At 35.1% G+C, this 21212-nt stretch overlaps 1 protein-coding gene across 6 annotated transcripts in view; it reads right to left on the reverse strand.

Moving 5' to 3' along the window:
* Positions 1 to 7: 7 nt before the first annotated feature.
* The window catches only part of SLC39A10 (solute carrier family 39 member 10), a 135690-nt gene continuing 114485 nt past the window's right edge, over positions 8 to 21212 (reverse strand). For all 6 annotated transcript variants that reach the window (XM_027866027.1, XM_027866023.1, XM_027866024.1 and 3 more), the window contains exons 4-10: positions 16916 to 17085; positions 14531 to 14737; positions 12109 to 12229; positions 10152 to 10520; positions 9327 to 9407; positions 5666 to 5856; positions 8 to 2789 (exon numbers count right to left, since the gene is read on the reverse strand). In XM_027866027.1, coding sequence (XP_027721828.1) covers positions 2631 to 2789; positions 5666 to 5856; positions 9327 to 9407; positions 10152 to 10520; positions 12109 to 12229; positions 14531 to 14737; positions 16916 to 17085 — 1298 coding nt within the window. In that variant the 3' untranslated portion in view covers positions 8 to 2630. The remainder of the gene's footprint in view (positions 2790 to 5665; positions 5857 to 9326; positions 9408 to 10151; positions 10521 to 12108; positions 12230 to 14530; positions 14738 to 16915; positions 17086 to 21212) is intronic.

Raw genomic sequence — 21212 nt, forward strand, 5'->3', positions numbered from 1 at the left:
CCATACATCTGCTCTTTTGAATAACTTTATTTTGGGGGAGTTCCTTATGCATTAGGAACGTACATAAATGAACACACCACTGTTGACAAACAAAAAACAGCATTTGTTTCCAGCTTTATAAATTTTTAAAAATGATTTAGTTATAAAGTTTAGATATCTCAGCAAGTATCACCTTGCAGGACCATCATCACATTTAAACCATAGACTCATTGTTAATGGAAAAAAAAAAATTCACACTGCATCTAGTTAACTACAGTATTTCTAAGCATAATCACAGCTGATTGAGTGCAATGTGATCTACATCAAAATTCATATGGATGTCACACAGTGACAGCATTGAAACAAGTAACATTAATGACCTCCAACATATAAGTTGAATTAGACCGTTCAAGCTGAATGGAATGCTGGAGCCAAAGAGAAATGTAGTGGAATTCCGATTGTCTAATAGGACTTAAAACTGTACATTAGAATGGTCTGGAACCAAATACTGGTGGGAACTTAAAAAAAATAAAAAAAAAAAAAAAAGACTAGCAGCAACAGATACATTGCTCTTCACAAAAGGTTGAAAAAACTTCCAGCAAATGAGGACAGTTGTTTCATTCTTGAGAAGAATGTAAAGCCAAACATGAAAAAACTCATTTGTTTTAAAATCAGCCATTTTAAGGCAGGGCATGTATTCAGCTGTTGCAGTTCATAAAATGGTTCTTTAATGAAGTAAATGTAAATGCTGGAATGCAGAATTGTGTCAAAACAAAAATCTTATTTTTGAGAGACACTTGAATCACTTGGAGTTGGCTGCACCTTTCTGCTAGGTTGCTCCAAGACCAAGCAATGAATTGGGATTCTACTAATTAAAATGCCCAATGCTGTAAAGAGTATTCCCACTGTGCAGAACCCCAATTTGTGACAATAATGGGAGTTTGCTGCTATAGCCACTCTTTTACTGAACTAAAACCTAACTCAGAATAACAACATAGATGCCCCCCTACCCCCTGCTCAAAGCATTAGGAACAAATACTGGCAGGCACCTAATAATACCTAAGGGTACATGCTGCTCTCTTCAAAAATTTAAAAAAAAATTTAAAAATAAAATTAAAAAGGGTTAAAGGAATGGGAAGGAAGGATTTTAAAAAAGGGTGGGGAGGAGGCTAAAATGGAAAAACTTCAAAAATGGAATGGAAAGAGTTTGGCTCTTATTAAGGTAGTAGAATAATAAGATTTTAAAAGCAGCTAAACTGATTGCCAAGCAGACGAAAACAAAACTGGCTGCAGAGAGTCCAAATATAGCTTACCTGGCATACATAGAAATGAAGACTGTAGCACACATCAATAGAAGGCTACATGCTTATGACCAGCATTGAGGGTCATTAGGTCAAAACATAGGATAAACATGGCTTGCACTTCTCACAAATCATTCACAATTATAGGAGACCTAAAAAAGACTTATCAGGCACACACAGTGTCTTCTCTTGGCATGAAGTAGCAAAACTGATTTCACTAGGTCAAGGCCTCTGATAATTTGGTTTTTATCCTCCAAACCAAACCCATTTGGTTCCATTAGAGCCACTGGAAAGGACTCCTATGTTATTAACTCTTCGAATAACCATTACTTTTTAATGCATAAATCCTGAATATTGGTTTTCTGGGACAGCCACAGTTTAAAACAATGGCATTAGAGCCAGGAACATAAAGTAATACATTCAGAACTCACAACACAGCTTCCCACACAGGTCAATAACAATGCAGGCAACAGGGAAACCTGTATCTGGACCATGCTTGAGGGGGTGGTACATCATTTCTTTGATTTTTTAGGGCACTGCTATGAAAAGGAAAGAAAAAAAGTTTTACCTTGTCCCAAAAATAACCACACTATTAATACTAAGAACCATTAGGAATCTTTCATTAAACCAGAGTTCACACAAACATACAATCACTATTTCTCAGTAGTTTAGGCTGCAAGTGAAACCACTATGCAAATATATATACAAAAATAGTAACTCTATGGACACAAGAGTCAGGGCTTACCCCCCCACACTAAATACAAACTCTAATGCAGCCTGAATCTTCCTACTAGTTCCTACAATCTAACATCAAATCTAATAACTTTTTATGCTATTAAAAAGTTGTATCAAGTTGATCCCTATTACCATACAGTTTATATAAAGTTGAACTACAAACCCCGGTACACTGTAATTATGTTTGCTCAAATGAACAAAAAAGGTGTGCCCAGCATCAAGTTCACTTAAAATCTTTCCATGTTTGTAAGGATTTGGTTCAAATTCTAGTTTTCTGGGCAAATCACAGAAAAGTCTGAGCAGCCCTATTAGTGTTCTTAGCAATTCTAACCAGAATAGGTTCTAGAGCATCTTCATCAAACCTATACAAACATTGGTCCATAGAGTTCCATTTTTTTCCCTTATTTTATGATTCATTCTTTTAAAGACCAGTTGTCACTCAGGAAAAATAAGCATGAGCTCCACTGTCTTTCATGGTTATATGCAAATTTATGAAACTTGTAAGTAGTGCAAGCCACAGTCGTTCTCAGAGAGAGCAGTGTGCATACAGTACACGGGGCAGGTGCAAAGCCATACAGCAACGTCATTGTGGCTGACAGTGATTACTGGGAATGGTCAGAACTGGATGTCAAACACAATTTTATCTTCATAGAGGGCAATCACCAGCATGATGGCAAACCCAAAAAGTAATCCAAAATTCTGAAGAATAAATTGCCCCACAGGACAATAGCCATGTTCTTCATTGTCACCATCACCATGCAGCATTTCTGGAAGCTGAAAAAGAAACACATTCTTAAAAAGCGATTTTGGTTTGGTCCAAATAGTCAGTGTGTCAAATATTATCTAATGCTGATGATAAGAGAGGTAAGCATGAGGGCTAGGGACAACTTCAAATATAGAAAAATCCATGTTTGAGTCCTGCCTCCTATAATATATACCATTAAATCTCTTAATGCTACTGGCAACTCAACAAGCTACAGAGAAGAAGTCTATCTGTGTTGGGAGAGGGAGTTTCTTCATTGGAAGTTCCCTATAGAGATTAAATAACAAGACCAATCCCATCTCGATATTCAAACCTCCCTCCATTCAGCAGTACACACCACTCTCCCTGGCGCTCAACTTTTGGGAGTGACAGGTAAATCACAAGAAAGCAAGCTGACAGCAAACATTTGTTTAAAACAAAATTAAGCCTTCAAGTGATCTGCTGTCAGTTTACATTCGGTCTATTCTCCTATATACTATCTACATTTCTGGTCAGAGGACTATATAATTGAGAACTCAAGTTAAAAAAAAATGAATTCAGAGTCACTGAAAGGTCCTGAATTTATGTCTGACATGTTACTTCAAACAAATTAACTTTTATAACTGAGCTCTGTGAGGGGAGGTTATGTGTGTGTATACACACATATATATGTATGTATATCTATGTATACATATATGTGTGTATATATATCTGTATGTATAGACATACATATAGATATACACACATACACACACAAAGAGGAATATGTGTGTGTACACATCCACACATATTATGTATCTCACATCTCAGTACATAATAAATGCTTTTTATTTGAACTGATTTAACTACAAATTTTGTCAACAGAAATGAGCCAAGTTATCACTCAGTTAACCAGAATACACCCAATTACATAAATGTTCTGGTTAATCAAGGTTTTACTATCATACTTGTGGTCAGGTCTCTCCATCATTCAGATCATGGTAAACTAGTTGAAAAAGACCTTTTTCACTGGCCACACTATAAGCACTTCAACTATAACTCTTTGAGGACAAAGAGAATATCTTATCCTACTTGTTGATAGGCCTACAGCTCATAAGGAAAATAAAATAAGTCTGGTTTTTTGAGAGATAACAGGATTAAGAAATTATCCTTTTTTCCACCTGTAATTCCAAATATACAAGGCAGTGCAAAATAGACAGCCAAGAGACAGAACTCTTAGCACATCTGTATGTAGTGTGCCATTAAAGTCCTCATCAACTGGTGGCAGGTATGTTGTTGTTATTATTACTGCAATAATAATAATTATAATAATAAGTCACTAACATGATGCTTTGTAAACCTATATAAACTATAATTTCTATAATAATAAGAGTAGTTAACAAGGGGGGGAGGGTTACAAACCTATGCAAACAATGGTCCACAGAACAATGTTCCGTACATAAAGCATTTTACAAATATTATCTCATTTGACCCCCACTTATGAGGTAAGTCCTGTTATCATATTCATTTAACAGAAGGGGAAATTGCAGCTGAGACTTTAAATGCACTTCTCAATGCCTCACACCTTTAGAATCCTAATTTCCTTTCAAGACTCTGCTTAGGTGTAGTAATCCATGAAGACTTCCTAGAGTTCTCAAATTGTTAGCATTCTCTTCCTCCAAATTGCCTAGAGTTTGGTTATCTATGTGTATGTTATATCCCTCCTCTCATGTTAGGAGAATTTAAGGTCTTTGTCTTGTCTCTGCAGACATGATGCTTTGCATATAGTAGAAGATAAATGCTGAATTACAGAACATTTTTTGTCTTTTTATTTTTTATCTTAAAATATTAAATGTAGTAAATAAACTAGGTATTATTCCACTTATTATGGACACTTCTGCTAAGACACCTAATGAGTTAATGGGTAAGAAGTTAGGTAGGAATAACGGTATCAAAGGAAATTTAGACAGACTTAATTAGCATCAGTACAGAATCAAATCTGATATATCCTTTGGGACCAAGGTTTTATTGTGTGTGGGGTGTGGGGGGGGGTTTGCTTTTTAAAATCAACTGATAAAGAGATTAATTTTATAAATTGTCTTTAAAATGAATGTCCCCCCCATTGTGAATTAATAAAGACCCTAATATTTGTTGTTAACTAACAAATGAATCCAACCATGAAGAACATGAAGAAAATGACAAAATATTTCATGCCTCTTGTTGTTCTGCTAGAAGTTATATTAATTTTAGAATGAGACTAACTGGTCACATCTTACTGGTAGAGAAGGGAACAAATTTCTAATTTATTTTGGAAAAAGTTAATATCCCAAGAGTTTTGCTAGCATAACACCCAGTAAATTTTTGGTTCAAGAAATACTAAATCAAGAAAATGCTTAGTGTGGGGATAGATTAATTTTTAGCTAGTTGTAAGACAATGATATCTCAAATGCCTAAAGAAACACACATCAGAAGACCTATCATACTATACCCACTAAGTCCAAAGAAAAGTCTGTGTGTTATTCAGCTTGTCTTGTCTGCCTTGACTCCCGCTCAAAGATCAATTCAGACAAAACATAAAAATGACTACAACAACAGCATCTCAAATCACTTGTGATCAGTCATTGTTAATGAAGATTTTAATAGCTATAATATCGGCTGTCTTGAGTTTACTCTGTCACCATTGCATGTTACCATGTATAAAGGAGTCTGAAATCAGCAGTTACCCAGCAGTTTGTTTGCTACTCACAGCATAACAAAAGTGTTTTCTTTTTTCAACAGTCAAACTTACAGATGGTAAGAAGGTGCTAAAATGTTTTCTATGGCTCTAGATTCTTCCTAATTGTGCTTCCAGTAAACTGCTGATTATGCTTCAAGTGAGAAAAACGCTTTATCTTATTATGGGCAATAACAACATAAAATTAAGTCTTACCATATCCACCAAAGCTACGTAGAGAAACATGCCTGCAGTGATGGCAAAGATCCAGAGGGTGATGTTATTGGCATACTGACCCACGGCTGTACCAATCAGCATACCTATGTAAGCCATCATGGCAGAGAGAAGGTTGTATACAATAGCTTGCTTTACTGTCATACCGGCTTTAAGGAGGACTGCAAAATCACCTGCAATTAAAGCAAAATAGAGACATTTTAAATATAGCTCACTGAAATAGTGTTTCACCTTATTTACTTTATATTATTTCAATTCAAGTTAAATCACTTATAAAGATGAAAGGTTCAGTTAAGTATCTTTATCTCATATGACACAATAGCAAATGAGCTTGATTTTCTTAAGTTGCCACGAAGTACCATTTGACCACAAGTGTTAGATCATAAGACACAGACACATTAGAAAGATCATAGATAGACACTGTACTGAGTAAACGGTCAGTATTTTTAAAAATACTGACCGTTTACTCAGTACAGTGTCTATCTAGGAATGCTGAGTCCCTCTTTTTGCAAAGTAAGCCTCTAGACTCAGAGGAATGACAATTTTCACAGGAATCTTTTTTAGAAGAAGGGAGGGAAGAAAAGAAAAAGGAGAGAGGGAAGAAGGAGAGAAGGAAGGAAACAAGCATTTATTAAGCACCTATGATGTGCCAGGCATGTGCTAAGCACTTTACAAATATTATCTCATTTGAGCCTCACAACCCTGAGAGATAGGAGGTATTATAATCTCCATCTTACAGTTGAGGAAACTGAAGATAGAAGTTAAGCGACTGACTTGCCCTGCTACTAAGTGTTCCAGAGCTGAATTCAGGTCTTCCTGACTCCAGGCCCAGCACTCTATCCACACTCTAGTTGCCTCCCCCATAAGACAGTGGCCTCAGAGAATGAAAAGGCAAACAAGGAATCCAACTGTGAGAATGATTTTATTTCCAGTGATATTCAAAACAGCAGTTCCCTAGCCCTTAGGTTCCTGCCTTTATGGAAATAACATGTTGATTCACTCTCCATGGTGAAGATCTGATTCACAAGAATCCAAGAATTTTGCTCCCCAATGTTCTTGTCCCTTGTAGAGCCTCAGCTCTGGAGTGTGAGGAAACTGAAGGGATTAGGACAGCAAGTGGTTAATTGTGGGAACCGAATGAACCACACTAACTCCATCTTGTGACTCAATTCTGTTTCTACTGTATTCTATTCTAGTTTCTATTTAATTATGGACCTAGTCCAATTTGTCTCGTGAGAAAATTTTATTCAATTGAGGGAATTGGGAGAAAACCTTACTGCATTGTTTGAACCTAGCCCAGCGCGGCTGGAAAACTGGACCACCTCTCTCTGCTGCTTAGAGATCCTTACGCAAGAACCTAGGTTATGTTGACCAGAAACTCAGTCATATCCAAAGACTGATGCAAGGAGTTTTCTCATAATTGTACATCTCAGGCAACCCATATGTCTTATCTGAACACTGGTTCCATACTGATCAGTTATTGTTTCCATGTTCCTCTGATTGTTTACAGATACTTGGGGAGAATGGGACACTTCTTTTTCTGAACTAAGGGAACTGCACCTGTTTGCTCTCCCCCTCCCAACTTGTAAAGTCCCTAATCTTTCACCAAATTAGAAATCATATTACCTAATATTGTACTGTTTACTTTTAATTAATTGGCTTTATTTAACATTTTAATGTATAAAAGTCTCTCCCCCTGTATTCAGGATCCAGGCCTAAGCTGAAGGGGTCTGATCCTACTTTGTTAGGCAACTGGCATGCATTCCTTAGTAAACTGATATACTCAAAAGATTGAACCTTTGTTTCCTTAGTCATTTCATCTTTTACATACCATAGGTGCAAGCACACATCAGAAAAAAGGAAAAAAGTAAGTTAAGAGACTAGAGGTATAGAAAGCCCCAGGAACAGGCTGGGTTCCATGACAGGAGCTCCTGTTCAGATCAGCAGTAACTTCCTAGAAAGGGGGGAGGAAGGACCACTGATAAGACCGCTGGATGGGAAGTTACCATATTAGAGAATGTACCTAATTATCTTCACAAAAGTTAAATGTCTATATTCAGTATTTGTAGTTTAAAAAAGACAAGACTTAAATACATGAATTTTTGCCCACTCTCGTGCTGCTATAATAAAATTCATTTGCTTCTTTCCAACAAAAAATAAAAAAATCTTAACATGCCCAGCTTAATTAATGCAAGCTGCTAACAGTCTTCTGGGTTCAAATCTCATCTCTACTACTTATTCTCTGTGGGACATTGATCCAAGTCGTATAAATTCAGTTACTGATTTCACACCCTAACCCAATGTCAGATCTGTTCAACAATATGAAATAACACAACCCAGTCCTCTTTATAACTCACAGTAGTTTTGATCCTTGAGTTTAGATCTATATGTATGTCCCTCTACAAATAGGATTAGGTTCTTTATCTACCAAATGGCCTACTTAATTCCATATGGAAGAGGAACAGGTCTCTGAGGCCTCTACTTCTGGAGTAAGTCAGAGATGGTGACAAAGAATAAAACAATGTGTATTTATGGTTGGAATGGGGAGGGGGGATATTCTAGTCAGGAAAAAAATGCATGATTTTGTGACTTTAAGATCCAAGGGAGTAGAATTTGATATTAATGGTAGGAATTTACTAAATTCAGATTTAAAGCTCCAATAAAATGATTTTTTCCCCCACACAAAACGAGTGTTTTTCAGTGCTAGAATGAGAATCCTGTTAGCACAGTATTTTCAATCTGATTTTAAAACTAAATAAAAATAAAAAACCCCACAACCCTGGTAAAAGAGTTAACAAATTAAACCATAAAGAAAAGCATCAACCATTTCCTCATGACTGTTATCTGATTTAGACTAAAAATAAATTAATACAGCATGACATATGACTATAACATGGAGGTAGACTAGGGAAGAAATGGATCAGCTTTCTTAAAGACTCTATTGCCACAGAAATTAGATATTGGAAAAAGTCTGTGGGATAAGTTGAGTTAGAATAAAGAAATAGCTGCATTGTCAAAAAAAATAAATTGAGTTTTTAAAAAAAATTAACCATTTACCCTGCCTTAATTTATAGCTAACTGAATAGAGAATATACACCAAACTACATGTATGTACTGCTGTTGGAAATAATATATGAAACAACTAGCTAACACTGAAACACAAATTTTATAACTGGAAGAGAGCTTAGAGATAGTATTCTAATTTTGTAGAGGAGGAGACTGAGGGAGAGTGGTAGTGATTTCTCAAGGTCACAAAGCCAGGCCTCCTGAATCCAAGTTTGAGGTGCTTTCCTAGTGCCCCAGACTGCCTCACTAGCTTTAAGAGAGGTCACCATAGCAGTGATTCTGTGACTATTCAATCTTTAAATATAAGTGGCCTGGAACAGTTTCTTCACTCTTCCTTTTCGGAAAAAGGAAAAAAATCATTCAACCTAGGAAAAAGAGCAGAACAGATTCAACTGTCCAACAAGAGCTCTAATTGTTTAAATGAGTTCCAAAGCAAGGAAAAGGCATTCATAGTTTTCAATCCCCAGTAGCAGTAGCCTAAATCTAGTAGTAAAATGGTTTTCTAATATAACTATGGTATGAATTCAAAACCAAATGAAAGATACATTATGAATTTGTATTAAAGAAGATAAATTACCTAATTCATGGGGAAGTTCGTGGCAAAAAACTGCGATAGAAGTACTAATGCCTCCAGTCAATCCAGCACTGAAAGCTGCTCCTGTTTAAAAAAGGGAGGGGGGGAGAGAAAAGAAAAGATACTTTATTGTCCTGTCATTATCAAGACTAGATGGTCTGTGTATTTTTCCCTGCATCCAAAATGGATGCCCAGCACACCAGCAACTGGCTGCATTTGTTAGAAGCTGCATTTATGGACATACAATAAATTATGATGTACTCCAATATACTATGTCCACAAAAGGGAGTCACAGTTGTCTGTAAGTCAGCAAGGCACTTATCAAAATACTAAGTCATCTACTGCTAAGGCCTGGTTCAATGGCTCTGGAATGGCCATGATCACCAACATTCCACTCTCTCGAGACTCTGGTCTGACACTCAGTTTTCGTATTTAACTCATATTTTAAATGACAAATAAGCAAAATGGGAATGAGGGCCTTTAATGAAAAGGAAAAAAATTAATACAACCTCACAAAAATAATACATATGCTAACAGACGAAGGATCGTTGATTTCATCAGCATGGTCTTTCTAAACAATTAAGTTCCAACCATCTGTGTGCTTGAAAAGGTCGTGGCATGCCCAAGGTCACAAAAATTTTGTGACCTAAAAGTATAACAAGTAGGACTCAAATACAGGTCTTTTTATTCTAATCCTAAAATTCTATCCAATGCTATGCTATGCTACCTCTTATTTTCATTCACTACATAGGAAAGAAAGAACTTCATAGAACAGATTATCAACTACAAATTTAAAAAAAAAATCTTTAAGCCTATATATTAGCTTACCTATTGCTAAGCCATCACTGAAGTTGTGGATGCCATCCCCCATGATTACCATCCAAGCTATGTTAGCTATTCCAGTTTCCTTCAGATCTGACCCAGAATGACAGGGTCCATGTGAATGATGGGAATGTTTGTGGTGCCACTGATGATTGTGCTTCCTCAGCACAGTTTTGTTTTCCTCGTGGTTGTTATGTGTTGCACAATGAAGATCGTGTTCTCGAACAGCACGTACACCGTCACTGTGAGAATGGTCCATAATTTTCTCCTCTTCGATACAAAGGTAGTTCTTAGGAGGGGATTCTTGCTGGCCTTCCAAATCCGTTAGTTCAGTTTCATTAAGTCGATCTTCAGACACAACTGAATCATCAGTTCCTACATTTGGAGTGAAAATACATGTGGCTATAAACAATTCAACAAATATGAAATTGTTAAAAGTTTACTCACATATATTAACAAGATAAAATACACTAGATGAAGGCTTATTATCTCAGAGTACTTTTTCACCCCCAACGATATTATGTTCATTCAATCCTACTCTAATAGAACGATACTTTGCTTTATGAGGTCTAATCCACACAACTCACTGGAACTTTTAACTTTATCTTTTAGGATATTATAGGATAAAAAAAATGCTGATGGAATGATTGAGGGCTTAAGATAACATAAGAAAGAAGGTAGGAGTGTAGAAGGTGCCTGAATGACGTCCTAAAACACAGATTTTAGAATGAGATTTTAGAATGAAAAAAAAAAAAAGTTTGCTGTGTAAAAATCAAGAGGGAAACAAATGACAACTGACTATATCAAAAGAGATCCTTGGTAACAAAAGACTGAAAGCAAAAATACATACCCAAAGTCTGGGGAATGGCTAAACAATATACAAATGTAATGGAATTTCTGCCACCCTATAAGGAATGGAATATATGAAGAATTCTAATAAACATAAGAATATCTTTAGGAATTGATATAAGGTGAAGAAAGTAAATGAACAGACAATGGTTACAACAAGGTAAATTAAGCTAACTCTGAGAGGCAATATTCTGATCAAAGACCATGGTCATTATTAGTTCCATTCTGTCAAATTATAAGTACAGACATTTTTGTTAACAAGCAATAAACTAGCTATTTTTAGGCAATGTATTTTGTGGCAGGGCTTATTTGGGCATTTGTTGAGAAATGTTTTCTATCAAAACAAAATGTATCAATAACTTTTTTAAAAATTAAAAGAAAATACACACACACACACACATTCATTGCAGCTGTTTTCACAGTAGCCAAAAATCAGAAACAAAAGGGTGTTTTTATCAGAGGACAGTTAAACAAATTATGGTATATTAACGTAATGGAATATTTTTGCACTATAAGAAGACTCAGAAGAAACTGGGAAGACCTCTATGAATCAATGCTGAGCAAAGTAAGCAGTAGCAGAAGAATTTATACTATAATAACAATACTATAGAGAAAACAACTTTGGAAAACTTTGGAACATCTGACTGGTAGAGAGGATGGAAGATGAAACATGCCACTGCCAAAGAGACATTTTCAGGCACAGGCAATATGAAAATTATTTTCCTAGACTACACATATTTAAAATGAGTCCTTTTAATTTATTTTTGTTTATTTCTTCAAGAGGGGGTAGGGGATGCAGTGGGAAGAACAGATTATAAAAATACATATTTTAAAAATAAAAAATATCCTTGGTTAAAATTGGAAATTATAGTTATATGAAATAAAGGTTTGGGAAGTATACAAGAATTTAAGAGAAAGGACATTACACACTGTCAGAGATGGACTTTTACAGACAAAATTACAGCTAAGAGCATCTCTTATACAAAGGAACCCCAGGCTAAAATCTCAGGCAAAACCTTGTTCAACATGAAGATACCGGAAACAGGTACAACATTCAAATTTTTACATTTAGCATTTTTTCATTGAATTTTAGGATGAGGGCTTTGAAATGTACCTGCAAGAGGCTTGAGCTGAAGCCAGTCAGCATCCGGGGTATTATTTAATTTATGATCTGAAAGCTTCCTTCCGATAGCGGACTCTTCTGCTTTCTGCTTCATAAACCACTTCTGTTTTCCCTGAAATAAAAATCAAGATTAAAATTATGTTTTAACCACATTCAGTAATGGAAAGCATGTTGAAAGTAAAATACAAAAACAAAGTTTATTTAAATAAGACTCTGAGTATATCGGAAAGCTCCAGTTGTAAGAAAAAAAGGTTTTTTTTTCCCATATTGAATCAAAATCCACCTCCCTGAAACTGCCATCCATTGATTCTAGCTTTCTGAAGCATCAAAACAAATCTTTCTCATTTTGTATAACTATCAAACACCTGAAGATACTATCACAACACACTCCTATGCCATAAGTACCTGTATTTCCTACAACCACTAATTCATTTAACAAATATTTATTTTTGAATTTATGAATTCCTACTACATAGACATCATTACACTAGACATGTTGGCACAAGAGAGAATAAGACATGGTCCTTGCTCTTATGGAGTACTTCTGATTGGGGGAAGCTGGGAACCCTTCACAGAAGAAATAGCAATAGAACCAGTGCAATTTGGCTGAAAGAAAGGGACCCTAAAGAGCAGAAATGGGAGAAAATGATGGAAAAATACTTTGGGAAGTACAATCAAGGAAAGCCTTGAATGCTGAACAAAGGAGATGAGAATTTGTTCAGGAGGTAGTGATTTTAGGATTAAAAGGTTTAGCTACTAAAGGTTTTAGGACAAGTGAGATATGACCAAAGAATCCTCCAGCAATGTATAAGACAGACTGCAGCAGGGGAGAGACTACTGCAAACTAACCTAGGCAATTAAAAAAAAAGTCCTAAGTCCCTAAACTAAGGTGAGATAATAGGAATGAAGAGAAGGGTATAAATTTCAGAGACAATATGAAAAGTGAAACTAAGGAACTTGGTAATTAGATTGTAGAATGTCAAATAAAACATTACTCTCATGTTTAATGCCTGAGTTTTTAGGTGGATGATAACCCCATTTTTAAAACAGAAGTTAAAGAACTTAATACTCACCAGTTCTTGGTGTATGACACATCTAACAACAAATTACTATTTCTTACTGATTAAAATTAATATTCTTACTCAGGCAGTTTTAGAGAAGACTGGGAATACTTGTACGGATGTCCACGTTCAATACAATTATTTTGAAAGGACAAAAATAGAGAAAAATGAAATAGTTCCTGCTCTCAAAGGACTTACATTCTATCTTGGAAGACAACGTGCTTACATAAGCACTTGTAGAATATAAAATAAATATGAAATAATTAGGTTACTATCATTTTAGTTTTGTGTTTTTGTTTTTGTTTTTTTTTTGGAGGGGGGTATAAGGTCTCATGTAGAGGGTGGTACTTGTACATTGCATTCAGAGGGAATGGCCACTGTAAAGGCACAGAGATAGCACATGAGAAGCCATGTGTGAGGAGTAAAGTGGACAGTTTGGCTAGACCATGGTGGGGGGAGCAGGGAAGAGAGGAAGCTAAGACTGGGGACAGGTTATGATGGGCTTTAAAAACAAAACAGAAGAGATTTTAATTGATCTCACAAGGAATTGGGAGCTATTGGAGTTTTCTGAGTAGGAGAATGACACTGTAAGAACTAAACCTAAGGACTAAAACTTATCATGGCCTTAGAAGGTGCCTGGAGCACTGAGAGGTACTTGCCCACACAAAGATGGTATTTGTCAGAGGTACAACTTGAACCCAGATCTTCTTTTTGGGAAAGAAAGTTCAAAATAGAGTGAAAAAAGGATTCCAGATAAAAATACTTAAGCTTTATTAAAGTTCAGCTCATTTTAGTCATTAAATACTGTATGATATGGAAAATGGATGAAAATATCAATGATGAACAATGTTTTTCTTGAGTACATTACTAACATTTAGTGGAATGAACATTTAGTGGAATTTTGAGAAAACTGGGAAAGAGCTATTTCTTAATATTAATTTAAAAAGACAAGTGTTTCGTTTCCTCTGCTTGAATTCAATCTGTTATACATTTTCCCATTTCCCGTAAAAAGGTATAAATTTACCTGTAGGTTTTCCTAACCCATTTAAACCAGTTAGATATTATGTAATACAAATGGGTTTTGAGTTGAAATCCATAAAAGTATGACCTGAAGAGCATTTCACTATTTTCACTTAACACTGAATGAACTCCCAGTGTAAATAAGACTGATTCATAAAGACATTAACCAAGGGCATTAAAGATTTATCAAAATAATAACAATGGAAAAAGAAAAACTAAAGAGGAAGGTTTTCTTGTTCTCACTGCTCTGGGTTTTTTATTAGAACATACTATAATTTTAACATGCTTTTAATTTTACAAAATGAAATAAAAATAAGAAAACGGATACATACCCTTTGTTGTTTGTAATGCTTAAACATCCTGATACAGTGTTCAATGATGAATAGCAGATAAATGCCTCCCAGAGCTACAAGTCCTTTCAATACTGCATCATATTCTTCCAAAAACTCTGGATTTTTTGTTTCATGTCCATGAGGATGCCTGTGCCCATGTCCATGTCCGTGTCCATGTTGATGACTGTGGTCATGGCCCCCTTGTGACTATTTATAAGGATGATATAGTTTACAAGTAAAACATACTATTCCAATTAAACAGTTATGTTTTCAATTTCCAGGTTTTGTCTTTTAGTGTAGAGAGGAATTCCTGAGGGACATTGGTTTAGTGCTTGGAACTTTTTCAGAGTTTTTTCATATCTACTATCTCCTTTGAGGGTAAATACAGTCTCTTCAATTTGCTTTGTGAAGTATTCAAGAAAACATTATGTGTAGGTGGGTGTTTAACAAACACACTTCATGGTAATTCAGCAATGAGACAGAGTAGATATTAAGAGAACACAATCATTAAGTGCTGTACTGGTTAACACAGGTTAAAAGACAACAGTTTCTGGGGCAGCTAATGGCACAGTGGCCAGAGCATCAGCCCTGGATTCAGGAAGAACTGAGTTCAAATCTGGCCTCAGACACTTGACACTTACTAGCTGTGTGAACCTGGGCAAGTCACTTCACCCTACTGCCTAGCCAAAAAAATAAAAAAAAGACAACAGTTTCTTATCCTTAGCAGTTAATCATCTAAAACAATTAGATAATCTATTCTTATTCTAAGCACCTAATTATGCCAAAAATTGTAAAAAAAAAAAAAAAAGTCAACACGATATAGGATATTTCATAAAATTTACACTACATATGTTCTTCATAGGCAAATTAAAATCACTCATCAATTTAATTGTTGCTCATTTTTATGAGTGAAAGTCAATACTATAACTTTCAGTCAATGATTAAAATTTAAAATCAGATAAAAAGCAACAACATCCTTATCATCTCTAGTGCTCAGAAGTAAGGAATTTCTATTTCCAATGACTTGTGACCCTCCTGCTATGGGAGGAAGCCACAATGTCTCAATTCCTTAAAACTATTAAACAAAACATGGGCACTAAGCTTATAAGGATTATAGCAAACACCTTCAGAAGCAATTAACTGATGGCCTGGAATAAGTTATGCCTGCATAGTAAACAATGTACCCCCCATTTATTTAAAAAGATTAAAAAACAAAGGTATGCATCATTTCCATGCTCAGAAGTAAGTATCTACTTCTCTCCTAGGCTCTGAAATATACAAGGCCAATGAGACACAGGGTTGGGAAGTCACTCCCTTCTTATCTCTGCCTCTTAGAATCCCTTGCTTTCTTCAAGGTTCAAATCAGATGTCATCATCTATACAAAGCTTTTCCTGAGCTCCCCAGCTGTTACTGATCTGTCTCTTCTCAAATCACCCAGTATTTACTTACATGTTTAAATGTGATCTTAAAAATAAGCTCCTTGAGGGTAGAGATTGTTTTAGTTTTGTCTTTGTATCCCCTAGGCCCAACAGGGCTAAAATTTATCGAACTGACTTCTAGAAATCTTCCACTATAAAAAATATGTAGACCCTACAAATCTGAAATTAATAAACTACCTTTTGATTCTTTTTGTTAAAAATAAAATGCCCTCATCAAAATGAAGGATTGTTTAACTTTAAAAATAAATGAGTAACTTGGAAAGAAGCAACGTAAATACAATCAACTACATTCCCATATCACGGTACAGAACATTGGGAATGTAGAAGTTATTTCTATATTGACACAGTAAAGCAAACCATTAATTTCAAAATGGGAGAACAGTTTAATTATGTGAAACATATGTATTTCATTTACTAAAGTTTAAAAAAAAATGATGACATCATTAAGGTAATTAGTTGCTAGTGAAGTAAAGCCATACCACTATAAAGGAAAGAATGTTGGAATGTGACTCATAAGACTAGGCTTAAACCCCAGCTCTACCAATGATTGTGTTAATGTTGGGAAATCATTAACATCTCTTGGCCTCAGTTTTTTCATTCGTAAAAAAAGGAATCGGGCTATTTATTCTCTAAACGTCCTTCTTCTCTAAATGTGTAACCCTATAAATTATGTGACCACATCTGAGTAAGACTTCAAATCTCTCAATTTTCCACTTAAGAAGGCAGTCAATGGGTTATTCTGATTTTGAAAGCAAAAGGTATTTAATCTGGCTAATCTCATTATCAGATTCATTAAGAGCATTAAAAATACTGCTTTTGAAGCTGTGTTCCAGTATCAGCTACCCAATAACCCAGTAAGCAAAATAATAACCAAATTATTTTTCGGAGCTTTTACAGTTTATCATACTTAATTTTAAAAAGGTTTTTTTTTTTTTAAATTCTTACATGTGGAAGCAGATGAAGAAGTGCATCTCCACTCATTGTTCCCACAGCCAGTGCAACCAGGAATGTGAGGAGGAATTTGAAGCATCCTTGGTTAATTATGGGAACCAAGATCACACCTAGCAGTGATAGTAGGCTAATAACCGTGATAGAAATGATACCACAAATCCAGGCTATAAGAAGAAAGAAATATATACAAGTCAAGGTTTTAAAGATATGTAGTAAGCATCAGCAAATTTACCTTATGAGCAATCAATGAAGCTTCATTGCTTGATAGAGTTGTAAGGCATCTTCTAGTTTTTCACTGTAAGTAAGAATTGTGCTCGCAACATTCCTGACAGGTCATTATCCAGTTTCTGCTGAGTACCTTCCATGATGGATAACTCACCCTCTTAAAGGACAACCCATTGCATTTTCAGAGACCATTCTAATTATTTGGAAGACCTTTCTTATGCCTAACTAGAGCTTAGTTCTGATTCTGTTCAAAGGAGCTAAGCAGAATAAATCTAATTCCTCTTCCATGTAGAAACTCTTCAAATAATTGAAAGCAACTATGGCATCTTGCCACATTCCTCACCCCCATTTGTCCAGACAATCGGCTGCCCTCTAAAATAAAGACATTCAGTTCCTTCAAGCGTTCCTTATATCATAAGGTTTTAAGCCCCTCCACCATTTTGGTTGCTCTTCTATGGAGCACTGTCCAATTTGTTAGTGTCCCTCCTAAGTGTAAAATATGCTACCTATAACCAAACCTAGAAGTTCAGCATAAAATATACTATTATCTCCCTTATTCTAGACACTATACGCTTGTTAATGCCACCTACAACCATGTAAGCTTTTTCTAGCAACCACAAGACGTACATTTGACTTATAGTGAACTTGGAGTCAACCAAAAGCCCTAAATCAGAGGTTCCCTTTTTTGGTACTTGTCCTACTTGCTTTCAATAAATCTTCCTCTATTCTATCTTCAATGACAGGAAAATAAATTCTATAGTTTCAAAATGAATTGGCCCATAAAATATTAATTTCTCATGAAGAAAAATTTATTTTTTAAATATTTTTAGTATTATAAAATTGTTAAATGTTCAGACTAGTCAAATAAATTAGTGAGACTCTTAATTCTATTTGGGTTGTCAACCAAGTTTTTTTTTTTTACAGCTTTTAAAAGAGATACCTGAATATCAAGTTCAGCCTCCAATTTGCTTCTTGTTTTGAATTTGATTGAGAATGGGACTAAGCATCTTAATTCAGAGGTAAATTGTTATAAAGAAAACTAAAGTTTTATGAGCACACTTAGTAAGAATGAGATATGATTTTCCTATACACCAAAAACATTATTAACTTTCTTAATTAAATCAATTCAAAATTTCTGTTTAATGCAGGGATCAATTAGCTCATCTTTCACTGGATAGTTGCCAATTTTTTCTAGCTCAACATGAGAAGGGTTTCCGATCCAAATCTCATTCATCTGGCTTTTGTAAGTAGGAATTATGCCATCAGCTCTCTCATATATTCTGTAAGTTTCCCAGCCTACCACTTATCTCCTCATTGTTCTCACTAAAATTCACAAATTTCTTTCACTAACGTTATTTTTGGAGTATTCCAAAAAGTTAAGCTATTTACCAAATATACCTCTTAACAAGCTTCTCATACTCCCCCAAAGAGATGAGTACCCCAAAATGAGAACCTCAATCTTAGTCTTTTTCACATGCACTGATGCATCCCCACATCTTTTGTGTAGGGAGTTGGTTTTTAAAACCTATGCATAACCCTTAACACTTATCCCTATTAAATTCTGTCACTTTAGATATGACTCGCCATTATAGCTTCAGGCCTTTGGGGACTGGGGCAATCACCCAACATAAATGAGCCATCCTTTTCAGCTTTGATGAGCATTTTTTGTTGCCTTCCAAGTCATCGATGAAATAACGTATGAGTATGGGCCAAAGGGACAGGTCTACAAGTGCTACTAAAGACAGCTCTCCAGGTTGACATAAATTCTTTAATAAATAATTTCTGGTTAAAATCATTTAACCAGTTGTTAAATCTAACTAACAGAATCCACATTTCTTCATTTTGTTCACAAGGATGTAATGACAAACTTGGACAAATATATTCCTGAATTCTCTAACCTAATAAGTAATCCTATCCCTAAAAATAATAAAAATAATTATTGTAATTCTGTGTTTAAACAGCACAGTACCTACTTTCATAGAATTCCATATTTTTTCATCAAAATTCAAAAAAATTATTTTCATATAGATTTAGACAAGCCTATATAAAGAGGACTATACTTTGGTAGACCACTCCATGAAAAAACAGACTACCTACAAAGAGAACTAAAGTTAAATAAATTTTTTAAAAAGCTTTATATGCCAGAATAACATACTAAGTATCAAGATTGAATCCTTAAATATACAACCCTCCACCCCAATTTCTAAGTAGCTCCTGCAATACAACTATTTAATTCAGAAAACTATCATTATTAATTTTCCAGTGAGTGCTGAAGACAATTGCTAAAGGCATAGGAATGCTTTAAAAATTTGCATAAAGTTTCGGATATGTTTTTCCAGATTAGCCCACTGGAACTATATATACCTGAGGAAGATTATGGATAGTCTTACTGGTGGTAGCTTCACTGAGTATGACTTTCTGTAAGTACAAGTTTGTCCTTCCATTACAACTGAGCTAGTTCCTTACTATTCTTTAATTCCTTGCTTCCACTCCAGTCCTTCATGCAATCATCCACTTCCCCCTCAAACATATTATTTACTGGCTCAGAATTAATGAAATAACCAAATTCACAGTCTGTCCTAATAAAGAACAAGGGGAAAATGTGAATTCTGGTCAAATTTTCCAATCAAAGTCACAAGATAGATACTGAACCTCAGTAGTTGTTATGGTCCAGTGTTTCATTTGAACATATAAATTACTACTTTACATTAGCTGATGGAAATGAAATAAATTGTCATCAGTTAAAAAAAAATTTTTGCTTACTTCAATATCTTCACAAAAAACACTCCACTGAAGAATAATATTTTATAAAGGTTATAATCAAAATGCTATTTACTAATAAAATCTAACAGTACAAATCCACAAAGGAACTTCTACTAATCCTATGATAAAAACAAAGGAAAATTGTACTTGCCCATCATGAGCATAGTCAAAAAATTTTCAAAGAGAAGTTAAATGGGGGAAATATGCTTGAAGTTTCCTCTTCTGGAAAATGGATTGAGTTAAATTAATATCTCTTCCAGATCTACATTCTATTAACAACAGAAGTGGATAATAAAATGGAATTCTTTAACTGGTCCATGGAATATTTAGTGATTTAAAAAACTGGGTTCAGTTATCAGGCATCACAGTCACTGGAATCAGTAGGATTAAAACTAGAGAAATTTTGAATCAACAACCCTAACTCAGAAATCTCAGAATTTTAGAAATGGAAGAGCCCTATTATAAGGTCATCTAGTCCATATCTCTTATTGAATAGATAAGAAGACCAAGACTCAGGCTTTTTCTTCCTCTTCAACAGAGAACTGCAATAGAATCACAAGATAAAAATAATTAAACTACTCTATATTCCTTAACTTCTTAAGTTAGAAAACTAAGGATTTAGTATTAGTGTAACTAATTAAGTTGCTATGTCTAAACAGCAACTAAATCAATTTAAAATAAGGGAAGGTGAGGGCAGCTTGGTGGCACAGAGGATACAGCACTGGCCCTGAAGTCAGGAGGACCTGAGTTCAAATCCGGCTTCAGATCAAACACTTGACACTTACTAGCTGTATGACCCTGGGCAAGTCACTTAACCCCAACTGCCAAAAAAAACAAAAAAAAAAAACAAAAAAAAAACAAAAAACAAACAAAAAAAACCAAAAACTAAAATAAGGGAAGGTGGTGAAAATATATTAGGGAATGGAATAAGCATTTATTAAGTCCCTATTATGTTAAGCTCTTTACAAATCTTATCTCATTTGATCATCATGACAAAATCCTGTGAGGTGCTATTCATTATTCCCAGAAGAAACTCAGACTGAGTGACTTACCCAGAGAGAAACAGCTAGGGAGTATCTGAGGTTGGATTTGAAATCAGGTGTTCTGGACTCCAGGCCCTGTGTTCCATCCACTGGACCACCTAGCTGCCTCAAGAATTTTTTAGTTAATTAACCTGTAATATTAGATTTCAACCTAGACTGCACTATTTATCACCTGGACAGCCAAACTAAACTACTACCTTCCTGGCTCAACACCAGAAACAGATTAATGAGTTATAGTTAAGTTACACCCAGGAACTCAC

Source organism: Vombatus ursinus, unplaced genomic scaffold, assembly GCF_900497805.2.
Source record: "Vombatus ursinus unplaced genomic scaffold, bare-nosed wombat genome assembly UNPS02014779.1, whole genome shotgun sequence".
NCBI classification, from domain to species: Eukaryota; Metazoa; Chordata; class Mammalia; order Diprotodontia; family Vombatidae; genus Vombatus; species Vombatus ursinus.